At 43.5% G+C, this 21459-nt stretch overlaps 1 protein-coding gene across 3 annotated transcripts in view; it reads left to right on the top strand.

Moving 5' to 3' along the window:
* N4bp1 (NEDD4 binding protein 1) overlaps window positions 1–16862 on the top strand; it is a 44082-nt gene extending 27220 nt beyond the window's left edge. For 2 of the 3 annotated variants that reach the window (XM_026410226.2, XM_026410225.2), the window contains 5 exons: window positions 4136–4266; window positions 7374–7470; window positions 8735–8842; window positions 10826–10933; window positions 12784–16862. In XM_026410226.2, coding sequence (XP_026266011.2) covers window positions 4136–4266; window positions 7374–7470; window positions 8735–8842; window positions 10826–10933; window positions 12784–13141 — 802 coding nt within the window. In that variant the 3' untranslated portion in view covers window positions 13142–16862. The remainder of the gene's footprint in view (window positions 1–4135; window positions 4267–7373; window positions 7471–8734; window positions 8843–10825; window positions 10934–12783) is intronic. The other variant, XM_026410224.2, reaches the window with a different exon arrangement.
* The last annotated feature ends 4597 nt before the right edge of the window (window positions 16863–21459 follow it).

Raw genomic sequence — 21459 nt, 5'->3', positions numbered from 1 at the left:
CGAAACTTCAGCATAAGAGCACCTGACCTGTCTGAGTTGATAATTTTCCATGTAGATGAAGCTTGCCCCTCAGTTGTTGAACTATGCTTTTTTTTTTTTAAAGCCTTTTTTAATGCTCATCTTTCAATATTGGGTTTCAGGGTTATCTTTGTTAAGTGGGAGCTATAGAAGGAAAGAACTCTTTCCTGGGTAACTGAGAAAGAACTTTGCACTGTTTTCTGATACTCCCCTGTCTGCTTCTATGACTGTTGTGACTTTTTCAGTCTCCCATCTCTCATGCTTTGGACACACTTCCTTTAAGTTGACTCCCTGCTCTAATATGGAAAACAACCAAAAGACAGAGTGTTTCCGGTGACATGGGACGGGAATTCAAATCTCCCTTGAGAGCCTATCTATCTGCCTTCCAAACAAAAGTGCTGTTCATTCTGCACTTGGAGCTGGGAACCCCATAGTTTTGGTCTTCCCCAAAGTATACTATGTATGTTAAATATATGCTTGTCTCTAGGTCAAGGCAAACCCTTGGTCTGGGCTTACCTTCCAACAATGAGCCTTTCCATGTCAATGCAGAGAGGTTGAAAGGCAGTGAGGATTAAACACATCTGCTTAAGATGTTGGGATTGGAAGTAGGAAAGATTCCTAATGGGGCTTTTGGTAATATTTTCAGTACAACAATTTATCTCCACTTGACATTTTTTCTTTTTTCCCTGTAGTTTTATTTTTGGGGCATATCTGTTATTTCTTTGCCATAATTTAGAAGCAGTATTCCTCCAGCTCTGGAGGTTTTTCAGAGTAGCAGAAATGATTTGATCTTTTTACAAAAAACATCACTGGAAATCAGAGCTGATCTAATGTTTCCAAGAACTTTCTCCCCTCCCCCACTAGCTTGTGTTTGTGAGGGGTCCAGGGCAACAGCATTCCTTTATCTGTATCCCCAACTTGGCTCAGTGGAATGCTATTTCAATCCATTCAGTTTCTACAGTTGTCAAGCAGAATCATTATATGAAAAGCTGGTAGTATATACATTTCTGTCTATTGAAAAAGAGGTACTTTACAAGCTCCCCAACGGGGCGCCCCCAGACTGGGGGTTGAACCCAGAGCCTCATGTATGCTAGGCAAGCCATCTACTGAGCTACATCCCCAACCCTTTTTTTAAACTTTTGAGAACAAGGTCTCACTAAATTGCCCAGGCTGGCCTCAAACTTGTAATTCTTCTGCCTCAGCTTCCTGAACAGCTGAGATTACAGGCATGTGCCACTGCATCCACCTCTGTGAGGTTCCCTTTTGTAGGGGCTGGGGGTATACTGGGGATTGAATTTAGGAGCACTTTACCACTTGAGCTATATCCCCAACTCTTTATTTTTAATCTTGAGACAGGATCTTACTACACTGCTGAGGTTGGCCTCAAATTTGGCAGTCTTTCTGCCTCAACCTCCAGAGTCGAGTCACTGGGATTCCAGGTGCGCACCACCACTCCTAGCTTTTTAGTACATTTCCGTCAAGGGTTAGCCTTTTTAGGGATAAACATGTACCCTTTAATTGTTGTATTTTAGATTTTTATTTTAGAGCTAGATAGCATTAACTACAGGCCTGTCCTTGCTAATAAAAAAGGGTGCCCTTTAAAAACAATACACGTTCTCCCATTCCCCACCACCACCACCACATGTCATGTTGCTGTATCCTTGCCATATTTGAATGCCTTTAGATAAGCCACCCACTCCTGAATTATTTTATTAAGAATGAGTTTGTTTACTTGCAATTGTGTTTGGATAAGAGCCTCTATCATCTGTATATATGATTCCCTGAAAAAGAGAGTAAACTCCAGCCTCTAAAAAGAGAAGTTTGTGAGCAACTCTTCTGAATCTCTCCCCACCTTAGCTGTTGGTTGAGTGTTCAGCCCATGCCTCCTCTCAGGTGTTAGAGGTGCAGTTGAAGTGACACCACCATGTGCAGTAATGGGAAGGGAAAAGGATTGGCCAGGTGTGAGGAAGCCAGCGGGTGAGATCTAGCATATCCACCCTCTGGCAGGGTAACCCAGGCAGATCATGCTGTCTGTCAGGGTTATCTTCTTATCTCTAATAGAGAATCTAAATTTTACTCCATCTCTGTGATTCTGTTGCAGAGCAGGGGAGGAAGTGAGAGGAGAGGAAGGGTCTGATTAAGGACTTGTGTCTAGAGACAGCTTCATAGAAGGACTGGGATAGAGTAGGCAAGGAAGGTTCAAGAGCATTGCACACAAAGCAAGCAACAAACAGGAAAGCTCAGCCAGGCCCAGTGGCATACGTCTGTAATCCCAGCGGCTCAAGAGGCTGAGGCAAGAGGATTTCGAGTTCAAAGGCCAGCCTCAGCAAAATCAAGGTCCTGTCTCTAAATAAAATACAAAAGAGGGCTGGGGATGTGACTCAGTGATCAAGCGCCCCTCAGTTCAATTCCTGTTACCAAAAAAACAGGGTGGGGGTGACTGGGATTGTGGCTCAGTGGCAGAGTACTTGCCTAAAAAAAGTACTAAAAAGGGGGGTGGGAGGAGGGAGCTCAGAGGTCAGGCATCAGGAGGAATGGAATAACAAGAGACCACCTGACCGAATGTGGAACACAGCCACACTGGGCTCATTGACAACTATTTGCCTGTGGTTGCTTTCACACTTTTCTGGCAGAGTTGAGTGGTGAGACAGATCATATTGACCTTCACAGAAAAAGTCTGTTGGCCTGTTCTTGTATGTTTACTCGTTTTCCCTTTTTTCTGCTTCCTTCAAGGTTCTATTAGTTTCATTTGATTCTTGCCCTTAAATTATTTCCCATAAGTTCTGCCGTGTCTTAAAATAAAAAATATGACTGGGGATGTAGCTCAGTGGTAAAGCATCTGGTTGAATTCCCAATATGTCCCCCACCCCCCAAAAAAAGTTGTTGTAAGTTTTAAATTGGGTAGATTTTACAGTTCTCCCAAAGAGGCTGGAGTCCAGCTGGTGATGGCAGCTCCTTGGTCATTGTGATAGTGATCATCATGTCACAATATCAAATCTTAAACTATTCTTCTGTCACAGGCAGGCATGGGGTATAAACATCATAGCTACTAAACTAGTTTCTGCTTTAGCAACAAATTTTAAGATTCTTGGAGGCCAGTGACTAGTCAGAATTTTAAAATACTAGTGTTTTCCCCCTAGTAGAATGAACTCTTTTTTGGGGGGGCGGGGGGAGTTGGGGGGCGATTACCAAGGATTCAACTCGGGGGCACTCGACCACTGAGCCACATCCCCTGCCCTGTTTTGCATTTTATTTAGAGACAGGGTCTCACTTGGTTGCTTTGGGCCTTGCTAGGTTGCTGAGCCTGACTTTGAACTCGTGATCCCCAGATACTGGGTTAAAGGGGGAAAAAAACTACATTAACTAACAAATTTACCATGAAGCTCATGACCTTATACCAAAACAGCACATCCATTAAATCAACCAAAATACAAGGAAAACCATAAGACTATCATATTGAGAGACAGAACTCCTTCAGTGGAGTCTCTTTTGGTTTTGTGAAGTAGTAGGCTCTGCCACTGACTCCTTCCCCCATGGTAAAAGATCATTACAGGGAATTTTGTTCTTTTATTTATGAATTTGACATTTTCAAACTCCCAAATTTTTCACTTAAAAAGTGAGAGATAAGGCATGAATAAACTCATACCAAATTTTAAATTATATAAGCTAGCTGCATTTTACATACCACAAAAATATATTGTGACAAACAGTTCACTAGCTTCAAACATATGCATAAGAAAAACATGGATATACCTGTGTTTTTTTTAACCAGTCTCATGTCAATAAACAGCTAAGTGTTTGACATATACATTTCCATTAATGTATTAATGGCACAATTCTGTGAATATCAAATTCACAAATTATGTTTTGTATAATCGGGATTAGGAAACTGGAAAAAAAGAAAAGGAAAAGGAAAACAGGTCTGAAACTACTACACTTCCTGCACTCGATCACATGTGAGAAGGAACGCTACCAGTAGTTCTCTCTTTGGGAATGGCTTTTTGAAAATTTAAAGTATTACTTTACCAGAAAGTTTTGCCTTTGGTGTGAAGAGCAGGTTAAATGATGTACTAACAATCTCTGAGGACCTAACAAATTAAATAAATTTTTCTTACAGCCATGGTCTAAAAAAGTTTTTCTCTTGTCGTGGAATTGCAATTGCTGTTGAATATTTTTGGAAGCTTGGCAACCGAAACATTACTGTGTTTGTTCCTCAGTGGAGAACAAGGCGTGATCCTAATGTCACAGGTGAGTCAAACCAATTTTTCCAAATTTCTAATTAGAAATTTTTAAAGAGTTGGCTTAGAATTGCAACACATAGTACTTAGAGCCATGTATTGTGGCAGGATCTTTTAACAACAAAATTCTAAGTCTCTTCCATCTAATAAGATATCAGTTGAAGAGTACAACAGTATAAGAAGTGATTGAAGGAAAGATGCAAAAGTTCATATGGTTGTTTGAAAGATACGTTAGAATTTATTGTACATCACAAAAATTTTCTTTTGACATTCTGAAAATGAAAATATGCCCTCTATTAGGCCAGATTTCTGACTATTTAAATAGCATTTTTTAAAAAATGGCCACTTGATAAGTTTGGCACTTTCAAATATAATGTCTTTTCAACAGTAATACTTTAATATAAATCATTAGCCATATAGTACTTTGTGCAGACCACACACAAAAGGTTGGAACCTGTTATGATTTATGAAATTATTCCAGAGAAACTTAACAGTTGTTTGTGTCTTAGGTCATGATAGGAAGACAAGTGAAAAAGCTTTGCCAGACAGCTTAACATGTTAGAGCACTTAGAAAGAAAAGGTAGATTGGGATTGGGGTAAATATAGAATTTGTCCAACATTAAGCAGGAAGTGAGACTTTGGGTCACTAGTGAAGTGGGAAGTGGTCAAACTGCACATTTCCCAGGTATTCCAACTTCCTTCATTTTGGAGAGCATTTTTCCTAACAGAAGGTACATGAAGAACAAAACAGATCCACTCATTTTGAAGCTATTTTTGAAACTTGGATCTCTGAAAGAGTCTTAATAATTCTTATATATGTACACTTCCAAGACTATCAAATACATTGTGTGAATTTAGTTAAGTCAGTGATGAGTATTATTAGGGGACCGCTGGTATGAGAATTCTGGTTGTCTGAAATGTGTCTTTGGCCCCTAGTTCTCTTTTGTCATCACCCACACCCATAAATATCCGTAACAGACAACTATAGATGAATGGCTTACTCCTAAAAAACAAATGAGTTGAACCTGTTTTTAAAAAAATCTACTTATTCTGATTTGTTATACAAAACAACAGCAGAATGCATTTCAATTCATAGTATACATATGGAGCACAATTTTTCATTTCTTTAATGGTACACAAAGTAGAGTCACACCATTCGTGTCTTCACACATGTACCTAGGGTAATGATGTCCATTTCATCCCACCATCTTTCCTACCCCTCTGCCCCCTCCCTTTCCCTCCCTCTCTTTTGCCCTGTCTAAAGACCCTCCATTCCTCCCATGTTTCCTGCCCCCATCCCCATTATGGATCAGCATCCTCATATCAGAGAAAACATTCAGCCTTTGGATTTTTGGGATTGGCTTACTTCACTTAGCATGATTGAGTAATATTTCATTATGTATATAGACCACAGTTTATTTATTTATCTATTGAAGGACATCTAGGTTGGTTCTACAATTTAGCTATTGTGGATTGTGGTGCTATAAACATTGATGTGGCTGCATCACTGTAGTATGCTGTTTTTGAGTACTTTGGGTATAAACCGAGGAGTGCGATACCTCGGTCATATGGTGGTTCCATTCCAAGTTTTCCAAGGAATCTCCATACTGCTATTCATATTGGTTGCACCAGTTTGCAGTCCCACCAGCAGTGTATGAGTGTGCCTTTTTCCCCACATCCTTGCCAACACTTATTGTTGTTTGTATTAGTGATAGCTGCCATTCTGACTGGAATGAGATGAAATCTTAGAGTAGTTTTGATTTGCATTTCTCTAATTGCTGGAGATATTGAACATTTTTTCATATATTTGTTGATCAATTGTATATAATCTGAGTAGTGTCTGTTCAGTTCCTTAGCCCATTTATTGATTGGATTGTTTGTTTTTGGTTCATCAGTGACAAATCCTCTGAAAGAGAAGCTAGGAAAACTACCCCATTTATAATAGCCTCAAAAAAATGAAATACTTGGGAATCAATGAGAGGTGAAAGACTTCTACAATGAAAACTACAGAATTGTAAAGAGAGGAATTAAAGAAGACCTTAGAAGACAGAAAGATCTCCCTTATTCTTGAATAGGCAGAATTAATATTGTCAAAATAACCATACTACCAAAAGCACTATATACATTTAATGCAATTCCAATCAAAATCCCAATGGCATTCCTCATAGAAATAGAAAAAGCAATCATTAAATTCATCTGGAAAAATAAAGACCCAAAATAGCCAAAGCAGTCCTCAGAAAATAGAATAAAACAGGTGGCATCACTATACCAGAACTTAAACTATGCTACAGAGCTAAAGTAACAAAAATTGCATGGTATTGGCACCAAAATAGACCAGTGGTACAGAATAGAGGACACAGAGACAAACCCATATAAATACAGTTATATCATACTAGACAATGGCACCAAAAACATATATTGGAGAAAAGATAGCCTCTTCAACAAATGGTTCTGAGAAAACTGGAAATCCATATGCAGCAAAATGAAATTAAGCCCCTCTCTCTCTCACCATGCACAAAACTCAACTTAAAGTGGGTCAAAGACCTAGGAATTAGACCAGAGACCCTGCACCTAATAGAAGAAAAAGTAGGCCCAAATCTTCATCATGTCAGATTAGGCCCTGACTTTCTTAACAAGATGCCTATAGCATGAGAAATAAAATCAAGAATAAATAAATAGGATGGATTCAAACTAAAAAGCTTCTTAGCAAAAGAAACCATCAGTGAGGTAAAGAGAGCTTACAGAATGGGAGCAAATTTTTACCACACACACATCAGATAGAGCACTAATCTCCCGGGAAATATAAAGAACTCAAAAAACTTAACACCAAAAAAACCCCAAACAATCCAATTAACAAATGGGCTAAGGAACTGAACAGAGTTGAACCATTTTATTGTTAAAAATACATCTAGTTCATATGCTGCATTTGCCTTGGTATGGATCTGTCTTGATGCTTTTTTATTTTCATTAATTCTTCCCAGTAAGTTAGTAATACTGAGTCAATAGAAAGGTTTTCTACAACTCTCCAAGTGAAACATTTGGATGTACTTTCATTTATTTACACATCTGGGAAAATAGCTTTTTGCTGAGTGTGTGTTTAACTTATTCCATGAACAGAGCAGCACTTCTTAACCCAGCTCCAGGAGCTTGGAATATTATCTTTAACTCCTGCCCGGATGGTGTTTGGAGAAAGAATTGCTTCTCATGATGACAGGTATGAAAGGCCATTTTCCTTTCTAAGGTGGGAGTGGGGTGGTGAGGAACCAGCCACCTGTTCCTTTGGACAGATGCACACTCTCAAAGGACTTGAGTTGCTTGACTCAGGTTTGAGGATTTTAATATTCATGACCATTAAGTTTAGATGCTCAGCCCTGTGTGAGGGGCAGGGCTCTGGAGTGTACAGGTTGAAAGGCAGGTTGGGCTTCTGGATTCAGGAAAAGCCTTGAGGTCTTCCAGCCCACCCAGACTAGGCTCTTGCTTGATTTCTATGGTTCTCTGGGTTTTGGAGGACGTGGATACATGTGCTGATTTGTGGCACACTCACTCAAGCCTTAGTTCCTACTTTTATTAACACCTCTACACAAATATCACCACTTAAATTCATGCCAGTTAGAAATAATTTATAAAATATTCATTAATAAAGAACTAAATCATGTTTATTTCCAAGGTCTTTTAAGATCTCTGAAACTAATGAGGCTTTTTTTTTTAGTGCCCTTTGAATACATACTGCTAATAACAATTATTGTTAGTTGGCACCTTTAATTCCAGTGATTCCGTTTGTTTCATTGTCTTTGTCTACATTGCTTTAGACATATGTGGTGATCCTGACTTAAGAGATGAAATTTACATTGTCCTTAAAAATATGCTAACAGGATCCACAGGAGTAATCTCCAGCAATGAAACAGCATTCTTCTTTATTGTTTCTTACTTCTTCGTCATTGTGTATCTTTTCATAACTTCCATTTGAATGACTCTGTAGTGTAGGCTAAGTAGAATGGCAGGTCTAGTTCTCTTTTCTTAAATCAAAGCACAAAATATGAGCCTATGAATTTAAATATATATATTTATACAAGACTGACTGTACCATGCAGCTAGTCTTAGAACCAAAAAACTGTAGCTTATTTGCTAAAAGGCTGAATAGTGATTCCACAGGCTTGTCACTTCTAATTCATCCTCTCCTCTGGCTCTTGTTCATTCTTATTACCATTGTTTATTGATAATATAATTTTTCTAGAAAAATATATAAATTGTTTTTTAAAACTAGATTTTATGAAGAATAGTTCTTTTATAACAACACTAATAATTTTAGAGTTCTTCATTTCTAACTGATCTTCAGTTGACTGGGGCATAACTTTTCTAGCCTTGGTTGAATTCTTTGGTCATTTCCTAAGAAGAAGAAATTTTTAATTTTCTTATAACATGGCTTCTCTAAGCCAGGGATGCCTGTTTGCTCATTTTAAACTCTTATATTACCGTAGGTTTCTGCTACACTTAGCGGACAAAACTGGTGGCATAATTGTAACAAATGATAACTTCAGAGAATTTGTGACTGAGTCAGTCTCTTGGCGAGAAATTATTACAAAAAGGTAATATTTTCGTCTTTGTCTTTAGTTAGAAAAGTTTTTTGTTATTGTTTGTTGTTTTTGTTTGCATTTTGTCTGTCCACTGTGTACATTGGTCCTGCAAAAGACTCTTCTGTACCCCCCATATTAAAGGTCGTTGGCCCCCTTTTCAAAGCCTCAGAACCAGTGAGTGGTGTGTCAGGGCCCACTGTGTTTGTCCACATGGTGTCCTCTGAGAGATCAGTGTTCTCAGACATGAAATGAGGTGTAGTTTTGTGGCATGATGGAGTACAAGGGCACTTCCCTCTTGCCATGGCAGAATTTGTCAGGCCATGAGGCCTTCCTCAGTTACTTAGCTGTGAAGTGAAAGGTTAGATTTCATGACAACTGAGATTTCACCTCTGAAATAATGTGATTCCAGCAAGAGGATGGGACCAAAAGCAATATACTGATTGGGGTTTTACTTCTTACGGGTAGGGGAGAATATTTCTACTTTTCATATCTGATGCTTTTCAAGAGTTTTTTATAGTCATCTATACTAAAACATGTTTAGATCCATAAATAATAATAACAAAGTTAAGAATTTAGCATTCACTGCTATAATTTTTCATTTGTATTGATACTGTGATTGTCCAACTACTGAAAACTGCCTTAAGATCAGCAAACACTGCAGGGCTTGGTAGCACATGCCTCTAATCCCAGCAGCTTAAGAGGCTGAGGCAGGAGGATCATGAGTTCAAAGCCAACCTCAGCAACTTAGCAAGGCCCTAAGCAACTCTGCAAGATCCAGTCTCTAAATAAAACATTAAAAAGGCTGGGGATGTGGCTCAATGGTAAAGCACCCATAGGTTCAATTCCTGTACCAAAATAAAAAACCAAAAACAAACCCAGCAGACTGAAGCTTCCAAGACTTTTATTAACATGCATCCTCTGTCCAGTTACTTAAAACAAAAGGCAAGAGTCTGCTTTCATACCAAGGATAAAATCAGATAGCCCACAAATCTTAAGACATGAGATGAATGTACCTTGAGCCAAATATAACTGGTAAGTAGTGTAACTAGACATTTGTCTCTATTGAAGTTTCACAATTGCCTCTAGTCTGATATATTTTGCTAAATCATTAGAGGATTTTAGAAAAAGCTTTGCTATAAATGAGTACATAGCATTTTGACCCATATGCTGTTAAAAAACTTTTGGTGATAACTGAACCAAGAATGAGTCTTAGCCTTTTATGCAATTTATGAGCATACATTAATCTTCTAGGACACGTTTCTGTAGGATCTTTGCCCTGGGGCTCCTTGTCAGTATTAGACACACCTGTTACATGTTGGCAACTTTAAATGAGACTCAATACAGCTTCTGTTCAGAATTTGCAAAAGCAAACCAGAAACTGAGATCTGGATATACATATACACATATACAAACATACCTAAGTACCTAAATCTGGACAACAAACATAGGCTCTTAATTTTGTTTATTTTTTGGTGGTCTAGGAATTAAACCCAGAGCCTAATACATTATAGGTAAAAGCACTCTTCTACTGAGCTACATCTCCAGTCCTTTCCCATAGTTGGTAAGTAATGCTTAATGACTAGATTTTCTTTATATATTGCATTGTTTTAAAAAAGGTTGTTTGCAGTAGGTTTGCCTATGGATGCATGTATTTCCATTTTCATTAAAAAGTTAAATCTTTGTCGATCACCTTCTGGGTCCAAAGTCTTTACATCTTGTTTCTCTAAGTTATATTAGAAAAAGAAGCTGCTTCCCAAACCCAGAGAAATATCTAAATTGCAAAATTTCTAGCACTGCTGAATTTGTGTTCAAAATAGAAATTAAAATAGTATAATTTGAGTATAGGTTTTTTTCCTTTGAAGGCAGTAAAGCAGTCTTAGAATTTATAGGCTGATCATCCCTTTGCAGTTGGGTGAAAACTTTTGAGATAATCTGAGATGCTGTAGCCATAAAGAATTAGTGTTTTTTTCAGTGTGTGATTTTTCTGTGTTGTAGATTGCTTCAGTATACATTTGTGGGGGACATATTTATGGTTCCTGATGATCCTCTTGGAAGAAGTGGACCTCGATTAGAAGAATTTCTTCGGAAAGAGGTCTTTCTTAGGTATTTAGACTATCTTATATTTAAAAGTTTATTTCATTTAAATTTTTTGTGCGATATTCAAGTGCTATCTTTGAAAGACTAAAAGTGTAAAAGTGGTATTATAATCTTTATTTTGTGATACTGGAGATAGAACCCAAGGCCACTTTACCCTTGTCCTATATTCCCCAGTCCCTCTTTTTTTAATTTTAAGATGAGATTTCCTAAGTTGCTGACCTTGAACTTGAACTCCTCCTGTCAGTTTATTATGCTTATGTTAATGTATTTACTGTTCAAGAATCACTACCTGGGGGAACTGACAGTTGCTTTTTACCATCTCCAGTATTAAATTTTTCTGAAATTATTTAGTAGTTTCATTTGTTTTGTTTAGTTTAGGTTTTGTTTTTAAGGAAAATAGTGATTGGTAGTGCTAATGGTTATTTCTGTTTTCAGAATTCTCAGGTAACAGATGTTAATCAGTCTTTTATGGGCCTAAATGGCAGATCATATAATATGGTGACAGCCCTGTTTTCTTTTTAAACCAAAATTAGTTATTCTTCTGTGTATCTCCCAGCAGATGTTTGCATAAGAGTGTTCTGGAAGTCTCTAGAGAGGAAAACACTGCTCTCCCTGGTTTTTGTTGTTGTTGTTTGTTTTGGTATTGGGTCGAACCCAGGGACACTTTGTCACTGAGCTACATTCTCAGCCCTTTTCATTTTTTATGTTGAGACAGTGTCTTCACTAAGTTGCTGAGACTGTCCTCAAAGTTGAAATCCTCCTGTCTCAGCCTCCTGAGTTGCTGGGATTATGGGCATGAATCACCATACCTGGCTGCTTTCCTAGTAAAACTTCACAGCTGATCTTTGCCATTTATAACATGAGCTTTTGGGGCTCCAGGTTTGGACTTGGTAGTGGTTAAGGGAGTTCACACAGAGGTATTATCTTCTAGGGAGACCAACACAGTTTAAGTCCCCGGATCATTTCTCTTTTTGAGTGTTGGGTTTTATTATGCAAATGAGGGCTTAGTTCCCAAGGGTCATGCTCTCTTCCCACCACAGGAGGATGGCAGCCATTTCCAACACCTGCTGCATGTCAGCCCATCTCACTACTCCCTGCCCCAAGACCTGTGTGTGAGTCCAGGGCCTGTGGTTCAGACTGAACAGAGAGACAGTTCTCTCTGCTTCCTCATTGTGCCCTTTTATCTCTTACCCAATGATTCTTTGTAAAGGTGGTAAGTAATTGATAGTCTCTTCCTTCCCGAGGGACTACTTTTTAAGTTATTTGAGTTTTTGAAATTAGGAAAACTGTTGAGCCAGTCCCATTTCTAGACTGCAAGCCAGTGTCAGGTGAAAGATTTTGAAACAATACAGATGCCCTCTCTGTACCCCCACATTCCCCCATATCCATCTGCATCAGGTTGTGGGCACCATTATAGTGCCTCACCTGTTATTTGGTGGGGAGGGGGAACCATGAGCCTGAGGTGGCTACCTTTCTACCCAAAGGGACTCCTTTTTCTAATTCAGAATCATACTCTCCAGAATAGAAGGACACTATGGTCCCTATTTTTTAAAAAATTCTCCCACGAATACACTGGTTTACTGCCAAAACAGGTGGATAAGGTCAGCCCTCAGACAGCAGGCCTGGGACGAATCTAGCTCTTCCCCTGTCCTTACCAGTCTAGAGATGGGTATCAGTGGAGTCCCCGGGGCTCCCCTGTAGTTGCTGATATCGCTGCCTCCATGGCAGTCTGGTATCTTCCCTATTAACCAGAGAGTGACATCTTAAGGATCAGGGTTTGGATCAGCAGCACATGCTGTAGAGGGGTTTCTTGTTTATGTCGTAACTGCTCTCACCAAGACTCACTTCATTCACAGAGATATGCAACCCCTGCTCAACGCCCTGCCGAACGTGGGCATGTTTGACCCCAGCTTCAGGATTCCTGGCACCCAGGCAGCCAGCACCAGCCACCAGCCTCCAGGCCGGATTCAGGGAGCCTCTCCAAGCCACTGGCTTCCTCAGCAGTCCCACTTTGCGCTCCTGCCAAACCTGCCCAGTGTCCCACAGAACCTGCCCATGCCAGCACAGAGGTCTTCTGCAGAAACCAGTGAGCTAAGGGAAGCCCTGCTGAAGATCTTTCCTGATTCTGAGCAAAGACTGAAAATTGACCAGATCTTGGTAGCCCATCCATACATGAAAGATCTAAATGCGCTCTCTGCCATGGTGTTAGATTGAAGACTGTGCTGAGAAGTTTGAGCTCATGGCCAGGGGATCAAACTTGAGCTAATGGCTATACGTGATGGGAAGTACCATAATGTGAAAAAACCTGTTTCCTAGTGTAAACATTGTTGTAGTATATAGAGAAAGAGAAAAAAAGGAAAGGAAAAAAAAAAAAAAAGATGTTTTGTGTATAAAAAAAAATCTGGGTTTTCAAAACCAGCTTTTTTCTATATATAAATTATGCTGCTATTACAGATTTAACATTTTCTGTAAAAGGAAAGTCTACATTTTCTGCCTGTTCAGAACTGTTTAATAGCAGTTACTCTTGAGTGTATTTACATTTTTATGTTTTTTAAACTATTTTCCTTAAAACTAAAGATATTGACAAATGGATATGATTAGCATTTCTAAATAAAAAGAGTTGCTTTCTTAAGGAAAGCAAGACCTCTTAAAGTATATTTTCTTGAGGTGAATATATCCTGTCCACTAACATGGAGTGTGCTCCCCTCTCCTGCTGCCTCTGCCCTCCCCCGGGAGTTGGGGTTGGTTTCCTCCTACGGGGTCTTTTGTTGGAGCCATTTGTGAGAGTGGACAAGTGGTGCCACTAGATGGCACTTTGTGCCTAGCCATTGTTTATGACCAGGGCAAAGTTAGACTCACAGAATATTGGGGCTAGAAGAAGCTTGAGAGCTAGTGTGGTCTCGCCTTTCTTCCCTTTCCACCCTACAGAGGAAGCAGCTGAGGCCCAGAGTGCTCACTGTCAGGACATGCCCACAGCCACTGCCACAGAGCAGCCAGGCAGGGGCAGACTGCTCACCCAGCGCCGTGACACACTCACCTCACCTGGGCCTCCATACACCTACTTGGCTCTCAAAGTCTTGTCTTAGCCTCAGAAGACCTCACCAGGGTCTGAGATGTTTATTGAAGGACCCAATATTTGTGGCCAGCTTTTGGCCCTAACCATGGAAGAACATGTGGAGTTTGTACAGCTTTGCCAAAAAAAGTTTCTATTCTCGAGAATGACCCCAGCCAATAAATAGCATTAGTAGCCTCTGTGGGGCCAAGAGCCCCTCAGTTTATTTTTATGTGTTCTTCTCTTTGGTATCCTGCTAGCAGCTCTTCCCGTGAGTCTTTCCCAGAGCTAATTTATCTTAGTATTGTCTGTTTTCAGTGTCGCTCAAAATTGTCAGTGAAATTCCTTTCTGGTATAATTCTTAACATCTTTACTATTACTGGACCTTCAAAGGGCTTTGTCTTATATCTGCATTCTCCCTAGGCTGCTCTCAGTCAGTTTCATGTCCAGCCTATAGCTCGTGTCTCTCTTCCACCCAGAAATAGTGGCTGAGGGCTTGCTGCTGGTGTTCATGGTGTGGGACCTGGGTGGCATTCTTCAAGAAAGGAACCCAGAACCCTCCAGGTGGCCAGACTTGTATTTCAATCATGTTTTTGCCCAGATGCCTTGACAGTGCCTCATAATGCAAAAGTAGTTGTCAACTGTCACTTTGGACAGGTTGCCAATTCAGCCAGCTGTGGAAGTAGAGGCAGGAGACTTGAAGTGAGCCAGGGAGTTGACTTTAGTCACAGTCACCTATGCCTCAGCTTCACAGCTGGTTGTTTCCAGAAGCACAGCAGAGGTGGGAGGGCTGAGGCCAGCTGTTGACTCTTACCTCCAGGCTCAGGATTTAGTCCAACATGTCACCAACCCCTTTATTTCTCTTCCATGTTAGAAAAGTGACACAGGAGACTCATCTCGACTGCCAGGGCTAAGCTTCCACTAATGTCAGGTAGAGTTGGCTAGGCTGAGAGGGTCATGAATTTTCTAGGCTCTAGAAGCAATTTGAACTTGGCCTTTGAGTTCTGTAAGCCTTTGTATTCTTGGTATTGGGTTTTTCTTTTTGGGTGGGTGAGGATACTGAAGATAACCCAGAGGCACTCTGTACCTGTGTACATTCCTAGTCCTTATTTGTTTTTGAGACAGGGTCTTGCTAAGTTGTCAAGGATGGCTTCAAACTTGTGATCCTTCTGCCTCGCTGGGATTATAGGCATGTACCACTGTCCCAGACTCCCCCCGCCCCCCAGGGTCTCGAACACACTAGGCAAGTGCTGTACCACTTACCTACATCCCCAGCCCTTTTTGAGAGCGGTCTTGCTAAATTGCCCAGGCAGTCCTCATACTTTTGATTCTCTTGCTTCAACCTCCCTGATAGCTGGGATTATAGATGTTTGCCACAGGGACTTAGTATTGTTTCTGAGAGATCTACATACCCTCTTCCCTTTTCTTGAATATGGGAGGGGAGAAGAGGAAATGGGAAGAGTACAGAAATGCATTATATTGTAAATTATAACATGAAATATAATTCATGTTGGTTTTTCTGAAATTAATCATGCTTAAGTTAAATATTTAAAACCCCATTAAGAAAACCAGTATCAAACCATTAAAGAAAGCTCATGACCTGTTAGCCACTTCCTCTCAACTGGGTTCTGTTGCTTAGAGACTTGCAGATGCTCTACCTCCTGTGTAGATTTCTTCCACTTTAGGAGTGCCAGCAGGAGCACTTATTTGTAATTGTAATTGTAATTCCTTCTTGCTTTTACATGGAGTGGCTCTGCTTTCTGTGTGTCATGGCATTTATGCAAGGTGGCTGGTGGGGCAGAGTATGTCTCTTATTCAGCCCACAAAGTGTCTGACGCTCAGAACGATTGTCCAGGTCAAAGCCCAAGTAGCTGGTGGAGCTGACTGATTCCTGGCCCTGTATTTTCTCCTAGGCCCCAGATACCATCTCTGGGAATAAAAAAGACAATCTGTCAAATGGCATGTGTTGAGACCCTAAAGTCTGCCAGTCGGGAGTATCAAGTGTGCATCGGCCATCCTTGGTGAAGGGCCAGCATTGTTGAACAGGCTCAGCTCTGTTGCCAGGGACTCTTGCCGGGGTGCAGCCTTTGGAATAGAGTCACTTTTGTAGACTTGTTGTGGCATTTGTGGAATGTGAAGGAGGACTCAATGGTGTACACATGGAAACCCAGGCTCTCCATAATGCTCTTCTGATCCCTGCCACACGCCCCATGGCTCCCCCCAAGCGGGCAGTCATTCCAGGCACTAGCCCACCTCGGATCCCAGCCTGCGCCCTCACTTCTGGGGTGTGGTCTTCCATTGGGAATCTTTTCTCACCTCCATCTCTCATCAGTGCTTCCTCATCCTCACCTGTGCTTTCCTCCAGTGTCTCTGAACAATCCTAATTTGTTCAGTTACTCTGCTTACCTCCATTTCTTTTTTTTTTCCCCAACTTTTTTTTTATTATCTACCTCCCCATTATTCTCCATGTTTTTCTGATCCTTTAGATTAAACTAAATAGCCTGGTGTGTCTGAGGAGTCGTGTTCATTCCTTGCTGATGCTTCTCTCAACTTCCCATTCTCTAATCCTGGGTTGCAAACTTCGTTTCTGCCCCATCACTCGAAAGTAGTCCAGGAAGAACCTCCAGGGCTACGAGATTGAAAGTCCAGAGGCCTCTTCTCAGTTCTTCATCTTGATATGTACACTCAACCACCCAACATCTGATGCCATTGGCCTTATTTTCCACATTTTCCCTTTTTAGACAGTCTTCATTCCTTTTCTTTTACCTAAAGACCAATCCTTAATACATTCTCTTTGTCTTACAGGTGATTCTCAACCTTTGGGCCACCTATGAGGCTCTCCTTGAAAAAGCAGATTGTGCCTGGAGATGTAGTTCAGTGGTATCAGGCTTTCCTAGCAGGCACGAGGCCCTGGGTTCAATCCTCAGCACTGAAGAAAGTTAAAAGTGCAGATTATTGGGCTCCACCCCGAGGTGTAGACTCAGTGACTGTGGAGGAAAACCTGGGAATCCGCTGCCTTAGGACCACACCCTGATGATTCCCGTTTAGGTGGTCCATGGATCACATTTTGAGAAACTGCATTCACCCTTAGGGGTCACTATTCTGTAACTCCACTCTCCTTCTGTAGCTATTCTAATCCTGTCACCAGCCCTGTGGAATCCTCAAACTCCCTAGACCCTTGTCCTGCATCTGTTGTTCTCTCTCTTTCCCCATGCACTCTCTTCGAGGGCCCTGTGAGGTTGCCCTCTGCTTACCACTGCCTATTAGTCGCTCTCAAGCCCTCTCCAAGGGCATTGGTTCCTGACTGCTCAGCCTACCTCTTTAGTTCCCCCCCCCTCCAGAATGTACAGTGTTCCGGGTTTATCTTCCAGAAGCCCCCCTCTGGCCACCCTCTTACTCTTCAGTGATTTCCCTTGTTGTAACCAGAGCACCAAGTTCAGAGCCCGTGGGCCTAGAATTCATGACTGTCTGCCTTCTGGCCATACTTGATTGTCCATTTTGTGTACTGTACCCAGCCACACAGATTTCCTCAGTTCCTGTGGGCTCCTCCTGTGTTGGACCTCTTCTCTGCTAGAAATGCCTTTCTTCCAGATGGCTTCCTCCTCAGAAGCCCACCCTTGCCCGTGCTCTGACTAGAAGCAGCCCCATGGTGTTCTGTGGCCCCACAGCACTTTGTGTCTCGCTTCCAGCACGTGTGGCTCTGGCTGGTGTTGCTGCAGTTGACTGTGTACGTGTCACCTCCCTCTAGACTGTGAGCTCCTCGTGGGCAGGGACCGTCTGTGCTCCCTCTTTGTATTTCTGTGGCACCTAGCACAGTGCCTTGCACTTGATAGGTGCTCAATAAATGTCTGCTCGAGTGAACTGGAGGACGGTGCCTTCTTACTGCGACATCCGGCAGCAGTACTGGGAGGACCTTCAGAAGTGGTGTTCACCAGGGCCAGGAACCCACTGCCCTGCTGCGGCAGGCATGGGGCCGTAGGGGGGGCAGCTGCCTGGCTCACTCCATTCTCCCTGGGCAGGTGGCATGGCCTGACAGCATGCTCAGCACCAGGTACTCCCAGTTTCACTCCAGCCAGTGTCGTGCCTTAGGGCTTCCCTCGGCTGGTGAAAGCCATGGGATGCCTTGCCCACGTCTGCCTTGGGAGTTGCTGATCCTTGGGAGGAAGGAAGCAGAAACATTCCTGGCATGGAGAGCTCCAGGTTCTCATCAAGGAAGCCCTTCCTCAGATGTCACCATGCCCGGTGTTCTAACACATTTCCTTTTCTGCTAGTTCACACCAGACTTACATCCCCGAAATCAAGAGTCTACCTTGAGTAAAACACGTGTCCACATTCAATGGGAGAGGTCCGGCTTCTTTTAGAAAGGTCACCCCAGTCAAAAAATGTCAGAGCCCTATAATTCCTGAGTACACATCCCCTCAGAAGAGAGCCCCCCACCCCCACCCCGTGGAGCAGCCTGTTTCCTGCTACTGTCTCTGCTCACATCCACTGGCTCCCTCCCATCTGTGCTGACAAAAGCCCAGATACAGATCTTCAGGGTGTGATGTGGTCCTCTGATCTCGCCCACCACCAGAGGAGGACCTGGGTGAGGACACACAGGTTAGTATCGGCACCTTTTTCAGAGCTTCAACAGGGCCCCAGGAAGCCCAGCTGAGGCCTAGAGAGGCCTTTATTCCTTAAAGTGGGCTGGCATGAGGATCACCCCGCAGGTGTCATTGCTAGAGAACAGAGGGCAGAGTTGCCACGTTCGGGCATGCTGCTCCCCATGCTGAGTGCTGAGTGCCCACCATGTACCCCAACATGGGTTTTTCTCAATGCTCTCAGCAGTGCTCTGGGGTGGGCTGTTATCTCCACTTTGTACAGAGAAAACCCGAGGTATAGAAGGGCTAGGAACTTGAGTTCTCGAAATTCCTTCCACCTCCCCAAAAGGCCAATCTCCTTTCCTCCAGAGGTGACTCTACGGCCAGATGGTGTATAAGATGGCCCTCCTTCACCCCATGAAAAGAATGGAGGGCCATGACAGGCCTGGGTCAAGGTTGCCCGCCTGCTGGCTGAAGGAGGCTGAGGAAGGAAGCCGCCTCCCACCTTCCTGAGCAATGGGGCCCGACCAACCCTGTTCCCGTGGGAGAACGCCAAGAGCACATTCTTACAAAGAAAAAATTGACCAGGGCTACAGAAGCTGGTAGGAGGAAGCCGAGCAGGCATCATGCCCACCTTCCACTTCATTTATGGACACACGATCAGTAACCGGGCTCTTGATGGTTTTTGAAAACTCAAAAGCAGCCTTTTTTTTTTTTTTTTTTTTAAGCCACAGCTCCACGTTCCAGTCCTCTTTTGACACCTGTGGTGCCAGGATGGGGGGCGTTTGCTGGGGAATCTGAAGTTGGACAGGCAGGGATTTGCCCAGAATCAGGGCAGAATTCCACAGCAAGTGCTGGAGACTTAAGCCAAGTGGGCTTGAATCAGTCCCCTCCCACCACCTCCGGCTTGGTGGCTTTAGCGCCCAGAGTCACAGGACTCCAAACCACAGACTACACACAGCCTTTGGGGCTTTCCTTAACCACTACCCCCCTGGTCCCCAGGGAGCCCTGCTGGGCCACACAGCCTGAAACCCAGGCTGGGGTCAGGCCTGGGCAGGCCCTGCCCTTCCCCACTCCCTGCCCCCAGCAGAGGAGGCAGCCTGAGGAAAGAATGTGCTTGTCTGCCCGCTTGTCTGGCTCCCGGATCAGTCTAGAGTTTCAGTCACCAAAAAAGGCAGCAGGAAGAAGACCTCCGGCAGCTGGCCCCAGGGACGTGGCTTTACTCGCTGAATCCCCACCCACCGTCTCCTGAGGCGGCAGGTGCCCTAGCCTCACAAGCGCCCCACACCTCTGAACAGGGCGGGGCATGCTGCCCATTCGTGTTGCTTGGCTAGGGAAACTGAGGCCCCACCAGTAAGCGACGGAGGTAGGGCTGGGGTCCCAAACACCCGCTTCCCTCTGGAGGCTTCTGCTTTCCTGGCCCCTCTAGGATTCCTCCTCTCCCCACTCTGTTTTTGAGCAGTCCTGGAGCAGACGTGTGCAGGGGACAGTGCTGGGGGATGGAGGAGAGAGCCAGAATGGCCCTTGTTCTGAAGGCTTATCCGTGCTCACCAATGCCTGGGTTGAGCACGTGGGCCTTGCTCTGATATCTAGGGCTGTGTGACCTTGAGAAAGTTATTCAGCCTTCCAAGGCCACAGTTTCCTCATCTGTTGATGAAATTGATGGCACTGTTCCTAGAGCTGGTGGTTTTCAGTCCTTCCTACTTGAGTCACTGCCAGGAGAGCTTTTCCAGTATTCAAGCCCAGCCCCTGCCACAGCCCAGTGCCATCTAAACCTCACATCTGTCCCTATTTTCTGTCAGTCCCCATTTATATCAGTGTGTCCTCAAGGTGGAGAACCACTGCTGCGCTAAAGAACTGTGGCAACCCAAACTGAACCCCAAGCCATGGGCATGTGCCCCAGGAGAGTCCGTCCCTTTGCTGATGTCCCATCATTAGGAAGTGCCTTTGCACCTGGAAAGCCTGTCATTCCTTAGAATGCAGAAGGCTCCACAGCCGTCCCTAAAGGCCTCATCCGTTCTTTGGTCCTTTTCAAATCCAAGACCTTGCAGAAGCAGATCACAGAGGGGAGCCCAAGGACCCTTCCAGCTCCCCGCTGTCTTTCCACAGTGCCTGGTCCAGCTGTGTGTCCTCACTTTCTGAAAGAAGCCAACTCTAATGATATCTGGGGACAATCTCTGAAGGAGGGAAGTGGCTGGCATCTGCTGAGCACACAGACTTTTTTCCATCAAACCAGAGCCTTCAAAGTGCCCCACCATACCCTACCCCCGCAGACAGCAGCCACTACAGGTCTGGAGTCCTGGGGCGCTGTGGGGGAGGTGTCTCCCCCACTCTGGAGAAGGGCAGGAGAAGGTTTCCAAGTAGATCATTATTTCATGGTTTGTACAGAGGCCCTGATGGCTTGAGCTGCCTGCAACCACCAGCAGTTAGGTGAGGCGACACTGGAATCCAGATCTTATTCCCACCTGTTCTTTCCACTGCCTCCCCAGATGGGGGGTCTCTTCCCTGGGAGAGTTTTCCCATTGTCAGATGCCTCTAAGTGTGTCCCTGAGGCCCGGACCATCACATACCTGCAGAGGTGGGATGGGGAGAGTGTCGTCACACATTCGTCCTGGCCCCTGGCTCTGAGGGCACCGGGAGATCCTTGACCACCACAGAAGTGGGTGTCTGCAGAAGTAGTAGTGTCCACTCCAACATTCTAGCAAGCTTGGATCATTTTGCTACTTCAGGCTTAGAAGAAACATCCTAGGCCTGAACCATCCTGGAGGCTTGGCACCCTGTCCCTGTTCCAGGTGACCACAAGGAAAATCTACAGCCTGGGGCCAGGACCAGGGCTGAGAATCGGCCCCAATGTGAAGTGACTTTAAGACATGTTCCTTGACCCTACTCCAGCTCCACAA

The sequence above is a fragment of the Urocitellus parryii genome, chromosome 15 (genome assembly GCF_045843805.1).
Source record: "Urocitellus parryii isolate mUroPar1 chromosome 15, mUroPar1.hap1, whole genome shotgun sequence".
In the NCBI taxonomy this organism is placed as follows: Eukaryota; Metazoa; Chordata; class Mammalia; order Rodentia; family Sciuridae; genus Urocitellus; species Urocitellus parryii.
Note: the sequence above shows the minus strand (reverse complement) of the source record. Positions and strands in the feature narration are given on the sequence as shown.